This window comes from Eucalyptus grandis, chromosome 9, assembly GCF_016545825.1.
Source record: "Eucalyptus grandis isolate ANBG69807.140 chromosome 9, ASM1654582v1, whole genome shotgun sequence".
Lineage (NCBI taxonomy): Eukaryota > Viridiplantae > Streptophyta > Magnoliopsida > Myrtales > Myrtaceae > Eucalyptus > Eucalyptus grandis.
Window position 1 is genome coordinate 18,422,761 of NC_052620.1, and position 22,815 is coordinate 18,445,575.

General features: G+C 39.7%; 1 protein-coding gene across 1 annotated transcript; it reads left to right on the top strand.

Moving 5' to 3' along the window:
* The first annotated feature begins 4,200 nt into the window (after positions 1-4,200).
* On the top strand, positions 4,201-7,229 carry LOC104420348 (cytochrome P450 81E8). Its single transcript, XM_010032210.3, has 2 exons — positions 4,201-5,228; positions 6,524-7,229. Exons 1-2 carry the CDS (start codon positions 4,338-4,340, stop codon positions 7,142-7,144), a joined length of 1,512 nt encoding a protein of 503 aa, XP_010030512.2. The 5' UTR covers positions 4,201-4,337; the 3' UTR covers positions 7,145-7,229.
* The last annotated feature ends 15,586 nt before the right edge of the window (positions 7,230-22,815 follow it).

Consider the following 22,815-nt stretch of genomic DNA (forward strand, 5'->3'; position numbering starts at 1 on the left):
TTTCAGGATCCAACTGAAGGAGATGCTGAGTAGAATGCAAGGCTTCCCTCACTTCAAGAGTTCTTAGAGAAATATCCAAGAAAGCCTCCAGATTAAGATCCTTCAGGCGAGATTTCAACAATTTCAGCTTCGAAACTAGTTTAAACATGGGAACTCCCCAAACTTGACTATCCCATTCCTGCAAGACCGTAGAATGGAAGTCCGGGTGATCAACCCAAAAATCAAAGTCCTTAAAAGGCTTCCTCCTTGGACGCGGATCCACAACCCTAACAACCATAGGAGTATGATCAGAAATTCCAGGATTGAGAAACGACGCCTCCGAGTATGAAAAGTCCATTCTCCATTTAGAGTTGACAAGAACTCTGACAATTTTTCGCATCTTCCTATTCGCACCCGCTACCAGGTAAACCGAAGGCCAGAGTACCTGAGATCCTCAAGTTCCGTTTGGTCCAGACATAGCTTGAATTCATCAAAACAGGGGATCCATGCATTAGAGCTACCAAAGCGATCAGAAGGGTCCTTGATTGCATTGAAATCTCCCGCTACTATCTAGGCATAGTCTTGAAAAAGATCATCACAATAGATAAGATCAGACCAAAGAGGCCTCCGCCACACAAAGGAATGCTCTCCATAGATAGCAGAAACACAGCAAGTAAAATTAGAAGATAACCCCTTCAAGTACCCATGGATGGCTTGGTCATTCGAAGAGATCAACTCAAAACTGACGGTAGCTGGATACCAACCAATCCAGACTCTACCGCGCGGAGCAAAATCATAGTTCGCAATCCAATTCCAGCCTCTCAAAATATTGGAAGATATGGAACCAAACAAAGGCTCTAGAACTTTAGTTTCAAAAAGCCCAATAAGGCAAAGCTTATTTGCAACAAAGAAACTTCCTAATCTCCGCCCTTCGACGGGTTCATAATACCTCTAACATTCCAAAAACCAAAAAACATAGAAAGCAAAAGGAGAGAATTACTTCCGCTTGGCACTCCTGCGCCTACCTCTAGTCGCTTTCGAGCCCTCCGCAGGGGAAGGTCCCGGCGAGTCAGGCAGCAAAAGGAGGAGCTGATCTTGGCTCGAACCAGCCCCAGTAGGTTCCGAAAGGCCACTCGAAGGAGCGAGTCTAGGCGTGTGGCCACCGTCTTCATTAGATGAAATATTGCTGGTCTCATCTTCCTGGTCTCCAGACGGCATAACAGAATCCGGTGCCAAGTCAGAAGCCTGAGAGGAGAGGCCAGAACTAATTTTTGCAGGGACTTTAGGAGGCTTTTGGCCAGGTACAACTTCCTTCAGGTTGCAAGGCTGCCCCTCCTCCGAGTATGGTGTCAACGAGGCATTCAAATTATGCGGCTTCTACTCCTTCTCTTTGCCTTCAACCTGATTCCCATGCTGATCAAGGTCACTTTGGTGCAATGGAAGAAGTGCCTCTAGATCCGAAACCTGCTGAACAAGAGGAGAGAAACCACCAAAGGAGCTCCTGGTCTGTCCTACATCAATTGCAGATTCTGGAAAAGGGACCAACGGCGCACCCGAAGACATTCCCCCTTGATCCTCAGACGCCACCGAAGATGGTCTAGTTTGCTGTGAGATATTCCCACTTGCAGCCTTGCTATGAGATTCAAACTCCTTTGAAGAAGGACCAACATCAGCACGTTTTGTTCCAAGTCTACCAGGCCTAATAGCCGTTGCACAATTGTGGCCAAATATGCCACATCCAGCACAGGCAGTGGGTCGCCACTCAAACTCCACTCCTATTTCACACTTCGTACCATTATGGGTTGTCTCAATCAGTTTACAATCAAATTAATCAGCAGTAATTTCGATGCAGACCCTAGCAAAGGTAAGGATGTTCGCCTGCTCTGTTCTCTTATCCACATAAAGGGGTTTGCCAAGCGCACTTGCACCTCTCCCGATGAAGTGGGTAGACCAACACGAAAAGGGAATATTCGATAGTCTAACCCAAACAGGAACCACACAGTGGGTCTCCCTTCTCAGCTCAAGACCAGGGGTCCATTGCTGCAAAACAAGTGGTATTCTAGCAACCCTCATCTGACCACTTTCAAGCACACTTCGACGGAATTCCCTATCAAGAATGCGAAACATAAAGAGACCTTTGCCATTTGACATGACTTTAGCAAGGTTCGGCCCCCACACTTTCTTCATAGCCTCCTCAACTACCTTAAAAGGCATTCGGCGACCAATGAAGTAGCCCATTAAGCATTCAAACATCTTGGGATCTGCAGCTTCCAGATCTTGATTAGTGATCTCAATCACAGGTCTATTGTTAACCATAGTCGGTGGAGTATACACCAGATCGTAGCCCTTGGCCACGGTTCTTGCCACCGCAACCCACGATTTCCCTGATGAATTCTTAGCAATATCCCTGCCCTGAGGCTTAGTTGAGCGGGACCTTCCTTGCTGGACAGGTCGCACCCCACCACTTGTGCGAGGAACTCGCGATTCGTTCGGACCAGATGGAGCAGTGTCCAAACTCGACTTTCCTCCCATACCAGTCATCAACGAAGGTTCTTCAGTTAGAATGGGAAGCCCACCATGGGAACTTGTCCCCTTCTCCTCATTTCGAGCCCCCATCGACTCCATATCCATCTCAACTTACGAATCACAGCAGCAAGCAGGCGGGCGGAATCCTAGCCATAGATAGCCATGTGAATCGAGGAGAGAATACGTACCAGGAGACGATGCCAAGGGTTTGAAAGAGAGGCAAGAGGCGCCTCTTTCCCCCAAAAAGTTAGCCCAACGAATGGCCACCGCGTCTGGAATCAGCAGCTCGGATTGCAAAAGAAACAATAACTAGTCGCCCAAGAAGAGAGAACCATGAACAGTAACCCGAGAAACCAAATGTCCTTGGAAGCTGCTTATTAAGTCAGGCTAAACATGATGAAATCCCCTGAGCTTTTATAGTTCATAAGGAATTAAAATTAGTTTAAATTAATGCTAAATTAAATTTCTTTCCCAGTCTCTTGTTTCCTCTGTTGGAACCAAAAGGATTTGGAGGGAGAGAGTACAAACACACAAAAAGAGAATATATTACACAATATGCCTTCAAAGGCTTAATGGAGTACACACACGAGCTTTGCTAAACTTAAAACTCTCTCTAGCTTTCTATATGCTTCTGAAGCTATCTCACTCTCTTTCTCTCTCTCTAAATAAACTAACATAACCCTGTATTTATAAGCATCTTCCACCGCCTGAACTCCGCCGCCTGAACTCCAACATGCAAGACAACTCATTTTCTTCTTCTAAAAGTATTCTTGCTGCCAACGTACAAGTTTCTTCTTCAGCCACTATTGTTGACTTTCTTCAAGTTTCTCTTCTTCTCTCTAGAATTCTCACGTGTAGAGTGAAGAATTCTTTCTTTGTTTTCTTCATGCTTTTGGCTTCTTATTATTATAATGTGTGCCCCTTCCTTTTGATAAGCTTGTGGCTTCTTCAAGAATTTTCTTCTTCGGCGGTTTAAGTGTGGCGCTGCAGCACACTTCTCTTTGGCGGCTTATTATTATATTAGGTGTTGACTCCAACATCCTCTGCAGATAAATCTCAAGGTTATTGAAGTAATGAAACAGAAGAACTAAAAACCTGCTTCAAGTTGCAGAAACCTTCATAAACTCATCAATCTCGAAAGCACAAACATCTTGACTTCACAGAAAACCTAAACCCAAGCCTTTCCTGAGAACATGAAGTGCAACGACCGATCCCTCGGCTTGGCGAGGTTGGGAGCGAAGAGAGAGACGCCTTCGGCAGAGAGACGGAGAGGAAGCGAATGAACAACTTTCAATTCTTAGAAGAAGGAAGAAAACAAAAGACGAAGCAAGGTGAGAGAAAGCAAAGAGAGTGGCAGGAACGAGTTGAAGGAGAAGTGAGAGTTTAAAAAATGTCGTATAGGTGGGACTCATATGAATAAGTATCGACTACTGAATTGAGTAGTATATCGTTGGCATGACAAATTAGGTCTACCCGGTATTTTCTTTTCTAGCTAGTTCTTAACAACGAAAAGTTAAAAAGCGTGGGTTGCGTGCCCCACAAGATCGTGAGCATGTGACATATTCTAGACGATCATTAAGTTCCTTTTACTTTTCTAAGGTAACGATATCCTCATCAAGTTTCATACGTTTGATCCGGCGAAAGGTCAAAAAGTTCAATGCAAAACGAACACAGACGCAGCCAAATTATAGCGCAGCCAAATTTTACCCAAAATTTGAGTCAGAGTCTCCTTCTATCTTTTGACAAATATATATGATCATCGTCTCTATATATAAACACCCACATGTCAAGAACCTCCAGCGGAAGTTTATAACACGAAGCAAATAAGAACCATGGAAAACACAATCCTCTATGCGGTCCTCCTCCCTGTCCTCTCTCTAGTTATTCTCTATTTCTTCCTAACAAGAGAACCCAAGAACCTCCCTCCATCCCCTCCCTCTTTCCCCATCATTGGCCACCTCCACCACTTGAAGTTGCCCCTTCACAGGACCTTCCACAGCCTCTCCGCTAAGTATGGTCCCATCATGACCCTTCGGTTCGGGGTCCGCAGGTTCGTGGTTGTGTCTTCACTGCCACTGGCCGAGGAATGCTTCACCAAGAATGACATCGTGCTCGCCAACCGCCCCAAGATGTTCAAAGGCAAGCACCTTGGCTACAACAACACCACCCTCGTCTCAGCGCCCTACGGCAACCACTGGCGCAACCTCCGGAAGATTGCCACCATCGAGGTTCTCTCATCACACCGTCTCAACTTGCTCTCCCACGTCCGGAGGGACGAGATCCACCGGCTGATGCTCCGGCTGGCCCATGGTGGGTTCCAGTCCCACCACCGGGTCGAGCTCAGGACTCTCTTCTCAGAACTGACGTTCAACATCATGATGAGGATGATTGCGGGGAAGCGGTACTACGGCGAGGGCGTGACCATCGACGAGGCCGAGGCAAGGGACGCGAGGAAGCTGATTAAACAGATCGCTGGGACTGGAGGGTTAAGTTATGCTGGCGATTTCCTGCCCATACTAAAGCTGGTCGATTATAATGGGGTCAAGAAGAGGGTGTTGGAGCTGAAGGAGAAGATCGATGCGTTCATCCAGGGCTTGATCGACGAGCACCGGAGGAAGAAGGGCGACCCAGAATTTGCGGACAGCATGATCAGTCATCTTTTGCATCTACAAGAGTCTCAGCCTGAGGACTACTCAGACTTCACGATCAAAGGGCTCGTCTTTGTAAGTGTTGTTTCTTATTCCTACCTCTACATCTGTTTTTTCCATTCTCTTCTGGGCAAATCCTATGCTCCCGTGAGAATACTTACGGCAACAGTCGTCCATTCTTGTCCACTTGATATAAGTTGTCAGTCGTTGCATTAAATTCATGTCAATGTCGACGGTTGAATTAAGTCGGGCGATTTTGTCAAGCCCAAAGCCACGGCAGCGTAGAATTGACCTCTTTATGTTACTTCTGTTTCGAAGATTAAGAATGCACGTCCACCACAAATTATAATAATGCTCTCAATGATGGCTAAAAATTTTTGGTTTCTTTTTTCAAGGAACAGAAATACGTCACGCTCTCTCTAAATAATTGTATAACCTGCAATTGCAATCATTGTTGTTGTCTTTACGCACTTGGATTGTCAAATTTTCCTCGAGACTGACCTTTCGACTGGGCTGATGTTTGTGGTGCTGGGCAATTCACTCTCACTCTACCACTTGGAGCAATTCCTTTCTGTGTTCTTCGTAGAAGATAATGATGTTTCACGTAGTTTAGACAAAAGTCCCTAATTTGTCTGGTTTTTCTGATATGGATGTGGATTTTTGGCATGGGCTTACCCACAAATCTGCTCAACAAGACTTTGCCTGAATTAATTGACCCTAAAAAACAAAACTTCGCTATTTGGTCGTTTGGGTTTGTGATTATTAAGGGGTCAATTATCAAATGGAGCAAAAGAAACAGGAGGGTGATTAAGGATGAAACGCAAAAAATTGGTAATATTGATTGATTGAGTTGGGTTGATTTGGTTTGATTTTACTGCAGTTTTTCAAATTGGACCTGACTGCATTTTTTCAACTGTTTAGAACTTGATTGCATATTAGGGACAGGACCATTGGTGCAAATGCCAATCTATAATCAAGTTGGGTGAAAGACTTCGAAGCCTGCATTAAAGAGAGTCCAATTTGTAATTGAGATTAACTTTATGTAAAATGTCAACACTCATTTCTTTTAGATTTTCTCCATGAATAGGTATATGTTCATGGACTTACACGACCATATACCAATTATTCCGAGTGATTATCTTACTCTGATATATTTACGACATTAAAGAATCCCTTCTAGAACGGCATTGATCCAAAGTAGTCTAATAGTTGGAAAGAAATTAGGAAAAGAAACTGTTTCCTTGGAAGGAAATTTTCATTACTGGGGCCTATGGTAAATAAATTGACTTAATTTGTTTTATTTATCATTTGAAATCTTATTATCTTGACTCCCAAAGTTGATTTACACGATAACTCTTATATATTTGCAGGCTTTGTTAGTTGCGGGAACTGACACATCATCAGTTACATTAGAATGGATAATGGCAAATTTACTAAACAACCCTGAAAAGTTGAAGAAGGCTCAAGATGATATTGATTCCATTATCGGCCAAGATCGTCTGATGGAAGAATCAGATGTTTCGAATCTACCTTACCTTCAATGCATCATCTTTGAGACCCTTCGCCTAAACACAACGACACCACTTCTTGTCCCGCATGTGTCTTCTGCTGATTGCACCATAGGAGGGCACTTCGTTCCACGCGAGACTATTGTAATGGTGAATGCATGGGCTATTCACAGAGATCCTAAGTTGTGGGAGGATCCATTGAGCTTCAAGCCTGAAAGGTTCGAGGGCAGTGGCGGCGAAAAACAGTATAAGCTGATATTGCCTTTCGGGCTAGGACGGAGGGCATGCCCTGGTGCACCCCTCGCTCAGCGGGTCATGGGGTGGACATTGGGCTTGTTGCTTCAATGTTTTGATTGGAAAAGATTGAGCGAAGAAGAGATTGACATGAGGGAAGGCCGAGGAACTATCATGCCAAAGGAAGTACCATTAGAGATAATGTGCAAAATACGCCCTTTTATGAATAGGCTTGTCCCTAAAGATTAAGTTAGTCGAGTAGTTGTGCTAAATGGTTGGTTGACATGCTTTCATGTTTTATGTAATAAAAGTCCCCCTCGAATATGGCTTTTAACTTTTGAGTATTCAAGAACATTTTCCTATTTACTTTCGAAGATTAAAGAGGAGCTCCTAATGTGAAGAAGATACATGGTGCTAATGGTGGCCCTACGGATCGTTCTTACTTGAACATAGTATTTACTTTTCTTGAAAAACTTTATGAATTCTGATATTATAGGTTTAGAGGCTTTCTTTTTTTTTGGGCACTTTAATCGTCTCTTGCTTATGCAAGGTCACATTCCGCCTTTTTTAGAAATTAATTTCTTTTCTTTTCCCCAAGTTTTTGCCTTCATGCAAGTTACTCATCTCATCTCGAATTATCTTTCTATAAACACACAAGAATATTCATTTTCCAGTTTTAATTGGAGAATAGTTATAGAGAGATAATTTGTTGCTTAGTTAGTTACAAACCTACGTACTAAAAATAAAATTGGGTGCCCTTATTCAAATACTGAACAAAAATTTTCATCATTTAGCAAATTTATCGAGCAAATTTATCAATTTTCATGTCTTGTTCACTAGCTTATGACGTAACATGGCAAGTGGCAGTAGCATACGTGCCCCAAGATTCTTAGGGTTGATGCTGTTGATTGGGTGCCATATGTGCAAATTACATATAAGGCATAAAAATTACTCAACATCAAGTGTCGATATCCAAAATCTTTTGCCCCAGAGGTCATTTATGCATATTTGTAAGAAAAAGGAATCTATTTCCTGCCAAAACGATTTTTCATCATACATTATATTTCATGTTTGAACATTTTAGAAGGTCTTCCTAAGCCTAAATAAAATGGCATATTGGTCACTTTCTAAGATCGAGGGTTATTATGGTTTGAAGTACATGGTTATTTCGGTCATTTTGTTATAATTGGTTCGTAGTGGTCCTGGCCGGTCCAGCCTTGGCGCTGGACAAATGAGCAATGTCATGCCGGCCAGTCTCCCTCGTTCCTTTCTTCACCAAGCACTATTTACGATTTTTAGAAAAAAGAAAAGACGAACTTGAATGATGGCTTTTACCAAAAAATAAAAATAAAATTGAATGATGGCACTTTCCGCTTTGGTGCACACCTTTTAGGAAAGTGATCAAGTAAATGGAGAAATCTCATCTGCGGATTGATCTATGGCTTCTATAAATCATAATTTTCGAGCTTTAGAATATCCAAGTATCAAAACTTATTTCGGGCCATTCTCGGCTAACCCACCTCTTTCGACCACTCAATCGAACTGCATTTCTTCTATACTACTCAAAATATAAGAACAAATGCATCGAAACTTTTAATGAATACAATCAAATTCTAAAATTTTCGTAATTAGTACGATTAAGTACTTATAATGATGCTGTACAAATTAAGTAATGGTTTATACTGATATGGCATGTTTTTAATATTTTCAAGAACACATGGCGTTAAGTGAGTTCCACATCGGGAAACATGCCAAAAATTAATAAAAAGAACCCAAAGGCCAAACATCCGATAAAATAAATGATTGAAGGAGAAGAGACGAAAAAAAGGGCTGTGAGCTTGAATGGCTTCTTCAACCTTGAGCACACACAACTACTCTAATCATCATATGATCGAATCAGTCGCGCTGCAAGTATCATCAACCCCAATGATTTCGGTCAAAAGTTTCGTACAACACCCACTTGACTATCTTTATTTTTTCAGATCACTTAAGGATCATTTTGTTAAATAAAAAAAAAAAAAAGACGTCATTCAAGTGCTATTTCTAATTTGGGTCGCTTTTTTTTTTTCCTAAGTTCTCCATTCGACATGGCTTGTTGGCATGCCCAGTCAACATAATCCCTTAAACAACATTGAGGATTTTCTCAAATTCCCCATAAATAAACCTTAATTCTCAAAAGCCACCAATTAGTAGAGAAATTATACTTGTCGAGTACTTATAAATTCCTTGCTGAAAGATTGTCGACTAGTGCGGTGAGTTGTTGTAACATCCTAAATTTTCAATTCCGTTTTCTATTAAATTAATCAGGTTTTTCATCGATGCACCTATAATGTTATTTTCAGAGCTGATCACTTATGAAATAACTAGATTATATGGGGAAGTCATTAAAAGATTTTAATGCAATAGATTTGACAATTCGACTAGGAATCGACTACTCGACCATGTTCATCTATAAAGATCATTTTGGTATAGTAAGATCGATTACAAATCATAGATAAGTCAGTTCAACTGAGACGTGTAATTAAATGTGGGTGACTCTACTAAATTGCAAAATTCTTGTCAATCAGCACTAAATTGATTTTTCGGTCGTTTTGGTACCCTGTGTCCGTATTTAAATCTCAAGATTTTCACGAATACCAAGAGTCACCAATGTGTCGAAAAGGTTCATTGTGGCTTGAAGAAAATTGACCATGGGTCATTTGCACTGAAAATTTCTAAAAGCTAATCGATAGCCTAGGTCACGCTAAAATCACGCCAGATTGAAATTAATTGCGAATTTGAATTCGATTTTAAAAATTGAAAGTTTTGTCATGTCACGAGTCATTTTAGGAACATCGACTCAGCCTCCGAAGATTTTTCTGCAAACCAAGATTTTAGCGAAAAAAATTGAGATAGGGCCGTTTTCGACCAGAAAATGGAGATGACCATTTTTTATTACGAAATTGGGAAGCGAGTGGGATATATTGGCGAGGAAAAATGCCAATCTGATTGTGAGCTCGATGATGAAATTTTTAGAGGCCAAATTGATTTAATTCAAGTGAGGATTGAAGTCCAATTTTTGCCATTTGCACCAAAATTCGTGTGCCCCCTTCGAACCCAACTTGTGGACCAACTCAAGGCTTCTAGAAGGGAGTTTTTGATCTAAAAATGGCTGTGCAAGTCAGCCTTGCTTGGTGGGACACACCTAAGGGACAAAGGGATGAGAAGAAGGCTTTGGTGGCCCCCTCCAAGGTAAGTTGGTCCCCTTTCCCCCTCCTCTCTTCCATTGTCAAGCACCCCTTCTCCATTGCAGATGAAGACTTCAAGAAACCCAAAATAGTCGAGTTGTAGCCTCCCCTCGCCATTGTAGTCACCCGTTGAAGCCGGAGCCACCATCGTGTCACCGTTGTGCCCCCATGAGCTCACCTACTTGTCGCGCATCCCCACCACTGTAGTCACGCCGTCTTGCCTAGCTCGTGCCTCATGGAGGCCCTTAGGTTAGCTCAGGCTACCATCCAAACCTCCTCCGCTGCCATGAAGCACCGCCATAGCCTGCTTGGACACACAACCAGCCCCGCCGCTTGTTTCAGCCTCAACTGACCACCGAAGCAGCTTCTTTGAGCACCGAGCAAAGACTGAACCGAGTGGGTCTCCAACCCATTATTTGTGCCGCTTTCGGGCTGTTCCCGACCTGGAAATGCGATCCTGCTTTGGAGTTTGTTGAGCCCCTCAGTGTCCCCATCGTTTTAATCTGAGCGGATCGCTTAACAAGTTAGTTTAACTCACTAATCCTTGTTTAGTAAGTTAATAACGTTTAAGGATTGAGTTTAGACTAAGTATAAATTAGGTGGATAGTTAGATTAGATTAGCAATTTAATTAATCGATATTGCATGTTATGTGGTTAGAGTAGTGTAATTAGAGCATAAACAAGCTCTAGTATCAGCTTTCAATTAGGCTTTATGGTCCTAACTCCTATTTATTGGCATTTATTAATTATTTTTTGTAATTAATTAATTAATTAATTTCTAAAAATTAGACTGGAATAGTCAGTGACCGGAATTTTATGCTGATTACAATGGTGTGATCTATTTATTTAATTGAATGCCAGTTTGTGCAAATTGAGTGTGATTGCAATTTTGGGTATTTATCCCAAAATTTATTATTTTCGGTAATTAATTGAAAAATACTGGGCGTTGGTTTACAAAGCCAAAAATGCGTTTGTGGACTATTGAAAATAATGAAATTTTATAAAATAAATATATTATATTTTCGACTGAGGCCAACCATGTATCCACACACAATTATTTTTATTGAGTATCTTTAAACGAGGAAAATTGGCCAAGATATGATTTAAATTAGGGAATTGAAATGTGAGGCACAATGTCATTGGCCGTGGGTAAATAATCGTGTGATGACTTATAGTCATAATAAGTTAACTATTGAGAGATGAGGTGACGTATGTGGTGCATGATGATATGGGTTAGGTTAAGAAAACCTTCAATGTATAGCTGTGCCTATTGGGCCGTAATCAACCGTCAAAGTATGGTTGTGCCCATTGGGCCGTAATCAATCACCGAAGCAAGCCGTGCTCATTAGGCCATAATTTACCACCGAACTTGGAACAGGCTATGCTCGTTGAGCCGTAATTCACCGCTGAACATGGAATAGTTGGAGTGAGTAATTGAAATGACTGTGTGATGATCCCAGTAACATAGAATCGACTAAGTCAATTTATCGATGATTCAATCCGAGTTAATGATTTGAATTGATTTGTTGCTGTGATTCCATAAATTTGAATTATATTGACTTGCAGGAAGAAGTGGAGGCAAAGGTAAGTCCTTGAACTCATGTTTGTACTTAGGCAGCCCTTGGGGTGTATTTTCTTCCTAGTTAGGTCTTAGGGGAATGAACACACTGAAACGTCGTCTCACCTCATTGAGGGATAACAATTTCAAGTCCATAGATGGCCACTCCTCCCGATCGGTTTGGTCAACCAAAGAAGATTACAAAGCAAGTAGCCTGCATTCCGATTCATGGACACCCTAGGGGTCTGGTCTATGAGCTCGTGAAGACTGTGGTCTGGGTTGATGAGGCCCTACCTCATAAGGTACCTCATCGATACAGGTCGTGGTATCGTCGTGAGCGTCATGGATAGAGAGAAGGTCCCATGCCGAAATCTAAGGTTCCTGTGTATGTATTGGAGATTGCTTTTGGGAAAGGCATGACAGATTCTCCATAAGGTTTGATGGTAGACCTAATGGACCCGGATCTTGAAGACCTAGGAACTCTGTTGTACTCGAAGGAAGGCTTCGATTTTAGTGAGGATGTGGAGCAAGAGGAGGATTAGTAGTTGTTTGTAAACCCCTCTATATTTGCAGACCTTGCATCTATATATCGACTTGTATTATTATATATGACATGGGTTGTTGTATATATATATATAAGTGTGGTTCAGTATTAAAAAATTATGGCATTGCTTTTCGTTCCCATCTTGTTGTTGTCTAGGAATTATTATTTGATTCCGCATACGTATTAAAATGAATGGATCGGTGATGCGTTCTGGGACGTCGCTATTTAATCGATCATGGAGGGATGGGCACATGCTCGGAGGATTGGGGCGCGATAGTTGTGTTGGAGAAAGTTATGATTGACCTTGACCTTAATTGATTCAATCAAGGATACTCGGAGATAAAGTAGGAAATGGTAATCATATTTGTGATCATGTTTATTCTTTCCTTTATTATTGTTTTCTCTATTAGAAATGCATTTATGTACAAGAATGATACAATGAAAAATCATATTGTTGGAAGATATGCTCAAGATATTGGAGATTTTCCTAGATTATGGTTGATATATTCGAGATTGTAATTGCTTGTTTGAATCAATCTAGGGTTAGATTCGTATACCTAGATTAGAAGAATATAGTCTTTCCATATTTATTGAACACTCTTTGTTTATATATAGATCCTCTCGTACATTGAATACAATCAATGAAGTGCATAGAATACTTTTTCTTCCTTCCATGAGACTTCTTTCATCTTCTTGCTTCCATCTCAATTTGTGACATGGTATTAGAGCGAGCATTCTTGGTCCAGCTTTCACATTTTCTTCTAATTGCCCTCTAAATAGTATTATACCCTTCGTTGTTGTGGGAATACTAAACTTGCAAAATAAAGTTAGCACTCCGGTGTAGGAATCACTATCTAAACATTCCCAAAAAACCAGAAAAAACAAATTTTGACCTCACTGTATTCTTCTTTACCGACACCATGCTTAAAGAGCATTCATTGACTTCTAAAGAGAGAACTCCTAAGGAGTCAATTGTGCAAGAAAGCACGCTGATCCAAGAACATACCTTAGACCAACCTTCTGAGATCGTGAACCAAGACCAAGAGTCCATGCCCAGCCCAACTAGGGAGAGCCCATCATGGGCTAGCCCACTTTGGGGCAACCGATTGCAAGCTAGCCCATTTCAAGGCAATCCATCTAGTGGTTGTTTGTTAAGATGGCACTCGGCCCATGGCTTTATAGGCCTGCACAAACAAGCCCATGGCTAATGAGTCAAGACCAACCTTTTGAGATTGTGAACCAAGACCAAGAGTCCATGCCCAGCCCAACTAGGGAGAGCCCATCATGGGCTAGCCCACTTTGGGGCAACCGATTGCAAGCTAGCCCATTTCAAGGCAATCCATCTAGCGGTTGTTTGTTAAGATGGCACTCGGCCCATGGCTTTATAGGCCTGCACAAACAAGCCCATGGCTAATGAGTCAAGACATCTTTTCTCCAGTAACGAAAGATGTTACAGTTCACACTTTCTTGTCAATTGCTACATTACGTGATTGGTCATTACACCAAATGTGCGGTTAGAGTCATTTATCTTGTCAATCCTAGTATGGAAGATGTATTCTTCTTACACCGCAAGGTTTGCTCATTATGGGCCCGTTTGGTTCGGTTTTTGGGGAATGCATTTGCAGAAATGCAAATACCTTTGGGTGAATGGGGTTTTCCGAAATGCAAATATCCTTTGGTAAAATTTGCATTAAGAAACAACTTTGGCCAAAATACCGTTTGGTAAAATTTACATTTGTAATTAACTTTTATTAAATTAAAAAAGCAAAAATATGTTTATATTTTTTTTTTTTTGAAGTCCGACCATTGAACCGCCGAATTTGGCAGCTGAATCGCTGAATAAAAAATATGTTTATATTTTTTATATAAACATATTTTATATAAAAAAAATATAAACATATAAACATATCTATTTTTTTCTCCGATTGTTTTTATATAAATATATAAACATATTTATTTATAAATATTTTATGTTTAATAAATATATTTATTTATTTATTAAACATAAAATTTTATATAAAAAATGGATATGTTTATATCTATATAATATATATAAAATATATAAAAATATATATAAATATATATTATATATTTTTATAAGTATATATTTATTAAACATAAAATATAAAAAGTAGATATGTTTATATTTTTATATAAAAAATAAACATAAAATATATGTTTATATATTTATACCAGATCGCCGAATTCGGCGACCGAACCGCCCGAATATATATATATTTATATATTTATATAAACATATCTATTTTTATATATTTTTTATGTTTATATTTTTATATAGTGTGAATTTGCCAAAATTGACCATAGATTTGGATTTAATTCAAGAAAATGAGTTGAATAGAAATGTTGATATGCAAATCATGAAGGATTAACTTGAACTCGTGATTAGGGCTAAAAATGACAGTTTGAATGCCTCCATGCCAAATTCCAAAGCTGGCCAAATGTTGCAAAAGGAACTACAATAAAATATGAAAAGAATAAAAGTAATTTTATTTTTGATTGATTTTAAACCTAAAACCGAAAATTTTGAAAAATGAGGTTCTTAATTGACTTTTGCAAAATTTTCGATGCCAAAGTCAAATTGAAGCTAAAACAAAGTGATTTGTGGATGTTTATATTTATCAATATATTTGGTTGAAAATTTAACTAAAAGTCAACCATTTAGTTGATATTTTCCAAATGTTTGATTTTATGATCAAATCTTTGAAGTTTTCCAAAACTAATGTGGCCAAAGTGATATAAGGCTACAATAAATCTTTTTATGTAAAATGTCAATTTTTAATCCGAGATTGACTTTTGATCAAAGGGTTGACTAAAAAGTCAACTCAAAAGTCAAACATTCGACTTTTGAGTTTTCAATAAAAATGGGTAGGAATTGTATACAAATGATTGGCCAAAATAAATAAATAAATAAAAGATACTTTGCTCTCAAGAAACGGACTTTGTCACGATCAGAAACCCTAATCTCGGGATTCTTACCTTTAGCGACGTATCGGCTAAAAATCAAGTGTCAACAAAAAGCTCTAGTGAAAAAGTGACCGATAATCTATTGGAAGAAGACTCTATAGCAGCAACATTAGCAGATGGATGTGCATGTAAACCTTGGTTTCGGAGTTGATTGTTCAACCTAGTAGGTTGCTTATATCGTAATTAATAGTAATGGGATGCCATATGACCATGTTAGTGATAGTGTTTACAAAATTTCTCCATTATATGCACTTTACCTTGTTAAACACAGTAGGTTGGACAATAAAAGCCAAAAATGAACTTAGCGTGTCGAAATACCTTAGGGATTGGTCATAAATCCCTAAAAAACCTGTCAGAAAATGATCAAACCAATAATGGAATGACCCAACCGATCTGATCTAAACTGGTCAATGGTCTGGTTCGGTCTCAACGGTCAACAGTTAGAAGTGACAAGGTGCTGATGTGCCAAATGACGTGGCATGGACATGTCGAATGATTTGGCGCGGACGTATCGAATGGCATGGCGTTGACATGTCGAATGATGTCAACTAAGTTGAGACTGTGGCGTGTCTCTGGCAAAGCGCATCTCACGTGCAAAATCTTTTGGTGGCACGTGGGGGCGCATCCGATGGCTTTCGGTAGCGAGACTTCATGGGCTGCTTCATTGGCAGACGATGAGTCAGAGGTTGGTATTTATTTTTTGAAAAACTCGGGGCTAGGAGTCCAAGTTACCACAAACAGTGGCGGGTTTCCAGGTCCGAAATGCGACGGCGCGTGGTGATGTGTGGTGGCGTTCGGTGTCGCTTGGCGACGAAATTTCAGTATTTCGCTCTTCCAAGGGAAACGAGTCTGATGGCGATGACGGTCTTTTGAAATGAGCAAATGAAGTATGCCAACTAACGGCTTTGGTCTTGGCAAAGAATCAGTAGAAACATGTATAGTGCGGCTGGCATCGTAGCGGCCACCGTGTAGCAAACTTGATGGGTGCACTTCAGATAACAATGGCTCTAATATAAAGTTGAGATTTGTGAATGAAGAGAAAAATAATATTCTGTTTACCAACCGGTGAGTAGTACATGTGTCTACTTATATGTTTTACATAACAACTATTTAAAGTAACAAATCAGGATTAATCAAAGAAAATATATAGAATCACAAAATATCCTAAATATATCTTTACCACTATTAATTCTACAAGAGAGTTCAGAAGATCATATTGTGTCTTCAAAATAGATGGAAAATCAATCATAGTAGAGAAAATTCAGTATTTGAAAATGATTTCACAAGCCTCACAATTGTATATGAATTTTCTTGAAACTCTACAACATAAAAAAATTTCTAAATTTTAATCCAATGTATAATGTAATTCTTGAAATTTTAATTTGTTTAGTGCACTCCCTGAACTTTTAATTTCTTATTGTAGTCCATAAAATTTTAGTACATATTTAAATTAGTCAATGAATAATATAAAAATGTTTAACATTGTCTTTCCATCAATTCAAATTGAAAATAATATCAAAAAATTTCATATAATTCAAGAAATAAATATAATATATACTAAAAGTTTAGGAATCACATTAAAAAATTTAAAATTCAAAGACATAATACATATTAAGTCAAAATTCAAAGGTTACATATCATTTTCCCCAAGTAATATCGTACTCCTCTCTCTCTCTCTCCTCTCTCGCTCTCTGGTGGTCCAAAGAAACAGACCGACATGTGAAGCACCGAAACGTAATCAATGACGATATCATCTCATGGTACTGAGATCGCTTTCAATTTCTTCTGCTCATCTCTATAATTGAAGCGCATGGACAATGCGTCATCAAATACGTCAACCCATCAAATACGTCGACCACTGGGAGGGGGATTCTGACGTGAATTTGCAGTAAATAGAAGTCTATTCTTAAAAAAGACTTTACCATAGTAACATAAATTTACGATGTGATATTATATTTTTGTGTTTAACCATAAGACGCTTCGTAACGCATTTGTCACATTATAGAGGTGTCCTCATCTTAACTGGCAACTTTCTAATGAATTTGGATTATGATTGAGAATCAAGTTTTTTTTTTTAAACGTCATTTGAAAATATAGAAGAAGGTCTAATTTACAAACATCACTTATAGCAAATTGTCACGACCCCAACTCTATCTCCAAGATCGTGAGTGACATAGGTTACTTTTGTGACATCTTAGGCTTGTCGTTGTCCTGATTCTTTTTATCTCGTTATCATGCACATGCCGAAACATGAATAAACAAATCCCCGGACAAACAACAGCTGGAAGATTGGAACCTACATCAAGCAGAACACACTAATTTATATGATAACAGTACTTTTACCGGCCCTTTCTCTACGGGCCCTCTTTTCTTTTTACATCACAATACAAGTTTTCCACATAGGCCAAGAGAAATCCTATTTCCTCTACCGTGACTGTAGCTCCCAAAACTGACGTGAGACTTCTATACCTATAAGATTGAAAGATAAGGGATGAGTTTTGAGGAACTCAGTAAATAAAATTCATAGTTCTCTACTAGGAAAACATCTCATCATCAAAGCCTAGCAAGTACAACACTCGCAAACAGTATCAATCGCAGATCAATCACAAGTCTATTGCCACCTCTCGATTATCTATATGTGATCCACTTTCAACTTACTAATTAAGCTATTTCACCAATCAAGCTTATCAACAGTACATAGTAACACGTATAATAAGTTCATTAACCGTATCAACAGTTCTTCCTATATTTTCAGGGGCTTCTAGCCACAGGTTAAGTATTCGGCCTCAGGCCAAGCATCCCATACTCTCAAGGGCTTCCCATACTTTGAAGAGCTTCCTGACTAAAGTAGGGCATTCGACCATCAAGCCAGGCATCCCATGCTTTGAGGGGATTCCCATACTTTCATGGACTTCCTAGCTCAATTAGGGCATCCGACCATCAAGCTAGGCATCCCATACTTTTAGGAGCTTTCTAATTCGACCAAGGCATCCCTTTTAATGAATGAGGCATTATTGTCACACCCCAATCCTCGAGCGTGTGCCCATCTCTCGATGGTCGATTAAAATTGCGACTTCCCAGGACAAGTTGCCGACCCTTTTTCATTTTATTGTACATGCGGAAACGAATAACAAATCCCCTAACAGTAATCATTTCGGGATAGAAAAGCAGAACAATAGATTCACAAACAAAACATGCTTTTATAAATACACTAAGTCATGTACAAAAGTTTACAACCAAAAGACTTCAAAAGATTGATTCTCAAAAGAAGCTGTCATATTTGACCTACACTTCAGATCCCCTCAGCTCGACTCCAGATCCTCCACTCTATGGCCCTGAAAAGAATTGAGCCATCGACGGGGTGAGATATAAATCTCAGCGAGTCCACACTCTAAACCCGGATTAAGAGACTAATACGCCTAGGGCGTCCTAACTACACAATCACACAACCATAGAGACTTACCTCATTTCAGATCCTCCCTGCAAGTCAGCACAATTCATATCATAGACAGCCACTAAAACATGAGCAGCAAATAAGCTCATCGATTAGAACGCTACACTCAAATTTCAACAAGCACAAGGGTCCTAATTATATGGCTAAATCGTTATGACACGTCATATACCATGCCACACAATTTTTCCCCATAATCTGGTGCATCTATCTCAATCAATCGTGCGTTCCAATTGATTATTAGTACCCGCACAGGCAGTTTTACTCAACACACATCGATTCTCTACATAGGCAAGTTCCATCTCACTCCTTTGAGCACGGGTACATTCTCCGACACACACTGGGGATGGCATTCCTTACAACATTTCCGAAGGAGCTTCGGTCCAGAATTTATTGCAACCGGCATCCATCGACACACACTGGGGACGGGTAACGTCCACTGACACACACCGGGTACAAGTTCTCTTAACCAGCACGATTATTCAATTACGGCCAAGGACATTATGCTTTGCGCTCACATGCCTCAATTAAAATAATGACCTTGACCTATTTTCTTCATATTAAAAACACTCTATGAAAAGAATCGTGTGTGGGTACACAATCAGATTGAACCTTAAAAATTTGTATCCTTCATTTTAAAATCCCACGATTTGATATAGTCTTTAAAAACCATTTTCGGTGTCAAAACTCGACACCCAAGATTTTCTGAATAAATACTGAAATTCACAAATTTTGGAATAATTAACCAAAATTCCAATTAGCACTCAATTTGGACAAATTAACACCCAGTTGCATAAACTGAACACAACATTGTAATCAGCACGAAATTCCGGTCACCGGCTATCCTAGTCTAATTTTTGGAAAATAATTAAAATTAATTAAATACCCAAAATTAATTAAATAAATACATATTAATTCAATAAATACAAACTTAGGCTAAAAATTAATTAAATACCTATTGAACTAATTAAATTATCCTAACCATTCTAACTACTATGCCACACAATAAACTAACTAATTACAATTTCTAACCACCTAAATCACTAATCTAACTAACCTAAATTAATTAAACAAACTAATAACTAACCTAATATAATGTAAATCTAATATAAACACCCATTAAATGTCATTAGCCTAGTAAGTAGAGTTTAGTACATAAACTCATTGATTTAGTATGAAAACCGGTTTACCGCAACGGTGGCCGAAACTCGAGCCGATGGCAACGCCAAAGGAGACCTAACCAAGGCCAAAAAAGCCTTTAATGTTCAAGGCCAAGGACTGCCCACAGTTCATATCCGAAGGGGCTGGTCACTCGAAGAAGTTGACGCTTTGGAGTTAGCGAAGGAGCAACTTCGGCGATGCTGCTAGGCTCGCGGATTGACTACCGGCCGAACAAAGAAACGGCAAGGAGCTGCCGGCGACAACACGAAGCTTGCTAGAAGTCTGACTCGATGGGATTGCTTCAGTGGAGGGAGAGATGTGAAAGTGGAACAGCAGGATGGGGGACACTAGCGTTGAAAGGGCAACGGCGATGGGGACGTTGATTGGTGGAGGATGCGCGGCATGACAGTGAAAAAGAAGTAGGCTGGTGGCGGAGAGAGAGAGAACGTGGAGATGGGTTATTCAGTTGATGGGAATTTCGGTGGGAGCTGCGGTTGACTCGGGGGAAGGAAGGAGACGGATGTGTGGCGTAAGCTGCTGGGTTTGACTGGACTTGGTTGCGGATGAACAATCGATGAAGACAAAAGATGGTGGGGGAAGCAGCTGGTTTTCAGTCGAGCTGCAGAGAAGAGAGTGATGAGAGAGAGTGAGAGAGAGAGAGAGAGAGATGTCGGCTGGACTTGCATGAAGAGGGGGGGACCAACGACTTGGCGTACGAAGGAAGCTGGAGAAGAGGGGAAGAAAAATTAAAGTAAAATATCTTCAACATTAATGTTTGGTCCCCCAAAGTCTCCATGTCTATCCCTTGGTCCCCCAAATACTTTCTAGCACTATAATTTCCCACAAATAATAAACTTTAGTGCCAAATGTTGCAGCCCCCATCAAGTCTACAAATTTCCATCAATATAGCTTCAATTTCTTTACAAAATTCCCCAATTTGATATCCAATTTTGCTGTGGAGGAAGCCTACAAAATTTCTATAATTTCCCTTCACCAAGTAGCTCGGCTTGGAAGCCTAAAATCCCTTCAATTTGGCCCATCCAAATTTTCGTTCTTTCTAAATCATTCGAATTGATTTTTCGTAAAGATCTCAAACTTGCTGAAATTTTTTTGGAGAATGAGTCGAAGTTCCTAAAATAAATCGTGACATGACAAAACTTTCAATTTCTGAAATTGAGTTCAAATTTGTAGTTAATTTCAATCTTGCGCAATTTTAGCGTGACCTAACCTACTCGGTAGCTTTTAGGAATTTTTAGTGCAATTGACCTATAGTCAATTATTTTTTAGTCGCAATGTACATCATCAACACATTGACAACTCTCGGTTGTCGTAAAAATCTTGAGGTTTCAAATACGGATATAGGATACAAAAACGACAGAAAAATCAATCCAGTGTCGTTCGACGAGAAATTTGTAATTATGTGGAATCACCCACACACTAATCGCAGATCTCAGTCAAATCGACTGATCTCTGATCGATTTTGACGGTGCCATAATGACCCTTGTAGGTTAGCACGGTCGAGCAGTCAATTCCTGGTCGAATTCTCAAGTCTATTGCATTTAGATTCCTTAACAACTTCACACGATAGGCTAGTTATCACGTAAGTGGTCAACTTAGAGAAAAGCACTATGGGTGCGTTGATGAAAAACCCAACTTATTCAATCGAAAATAAAGCCTAAAATTCAAGATGTCACAATTGCCACCAACGCTATGTGACGACAAGCTTCCTAGCTCAATTAGGGTATCTAGACATCAAGCCAAACATCCTATACTTTGAAGGGCTTCCCATACTTTTAGGGGCTTTCTAACTCAACCAGAGCATTCGGTCATCAAGCTAGGCATCACATACTTTCAGGAGCTTCGTAATTCAATTAAGGCATCCCGTTCAATGAACGAGACATCACCACCAACGCTATGTGACGACAAGCGTTTTTTCCTCTTTAATTACACAAAGACAAAAGTGCATCACAAAAGTCAATTCTTTTCTTTTCTCTTAGCCAACACTTGCATGGCTCGAAGGCGTGCTCATTCAATTGTGTGTGCCAGGGGTTCTTTCACTACTCTAATAAACATGCTAAGAACGATCATTGGTCCATAACTTGAATCGATCACTCAGCATCGATCCCCGCACCGAACAAGACTCGAAAACAACACTCCTCCATGTTGATTGGTGACCTTGAGGTTTGGTACACCTCGCTTAGGTGAAGATCCTAAACTGGAGGGACCTTGGTTCGACTCAATGCGAACACACCGCGTGCTGTGAATGATCCTCGGCTCTTGGTTTGATTCAACATCAAGCGCAAGGTCTCCATACTAAACCGAACCCTAGAATCGACACTCTTTGTGCCTTACCAAGATCTCGTGAGTTTGTGCGATTCCCATACTGATCAAGTTTAGAATTGGCACGCCTCAATGTTGATCTAGGACCTTGCGGCCTTGGGTGATCCCCTCACCAAGTGAGATTTGGAACTGATGCACTATTTATGTCGGTTCAAGGCCTTATGGTTTGGACGGCATTGCCTTGCAATGAACGCCCGCGTCTACTCTAGTAATTTCATTCTTTTTCATTTCTCACATTTGTTTCAAAAATATAAAAATTAAAAATCTTAACTTCTTATTTATGCTCCAAATTTATTTCTAGAGTTCTATTCTACTAGTCGATCAAATTTAGCCAAATGAATTAAATTGGCTCAATTGTAAAAGATTTAGAACTAAATTGACAAAAAAAACTTAGGATTGATTTGAAAACATTGTAATAGATTTATGATTTTTTTTTTAGTAATTTTTCCTCATTTATGGCATCATGTGGCCAAAGGCCAACCATGGAAGCATCAATATGTGGAGATTAACATTTGTATCGGCCATTGTCTATAAACCAAAATTCGTGGGGAACTTATAAGACAGTGAATTTATATAATGGGAACACGAAGTCGTGAAACCTTTCTCGCTGATGCCGTCTGCAATGCTACATTATTTTCAAAGGCTACTTATCTT

Bases quoted from the DNA above. Each gene is read 5' to 3' on its own strand.
- LOC104420348 (XM_010032210.3), top strand. From the start codon at position 4,338: ATGGAAAACACAATCCTCTATGCGGTCCTCCTCCCTGTCCTCTCTCTA. The intron at 5,229-6,523 runs GTAAGTGTTGTT...ATATATTTGCAG, and splicing joins CGATCAAAGGGCTCGTCTTT to GCTTTGTTAGTTGCGGGAAC.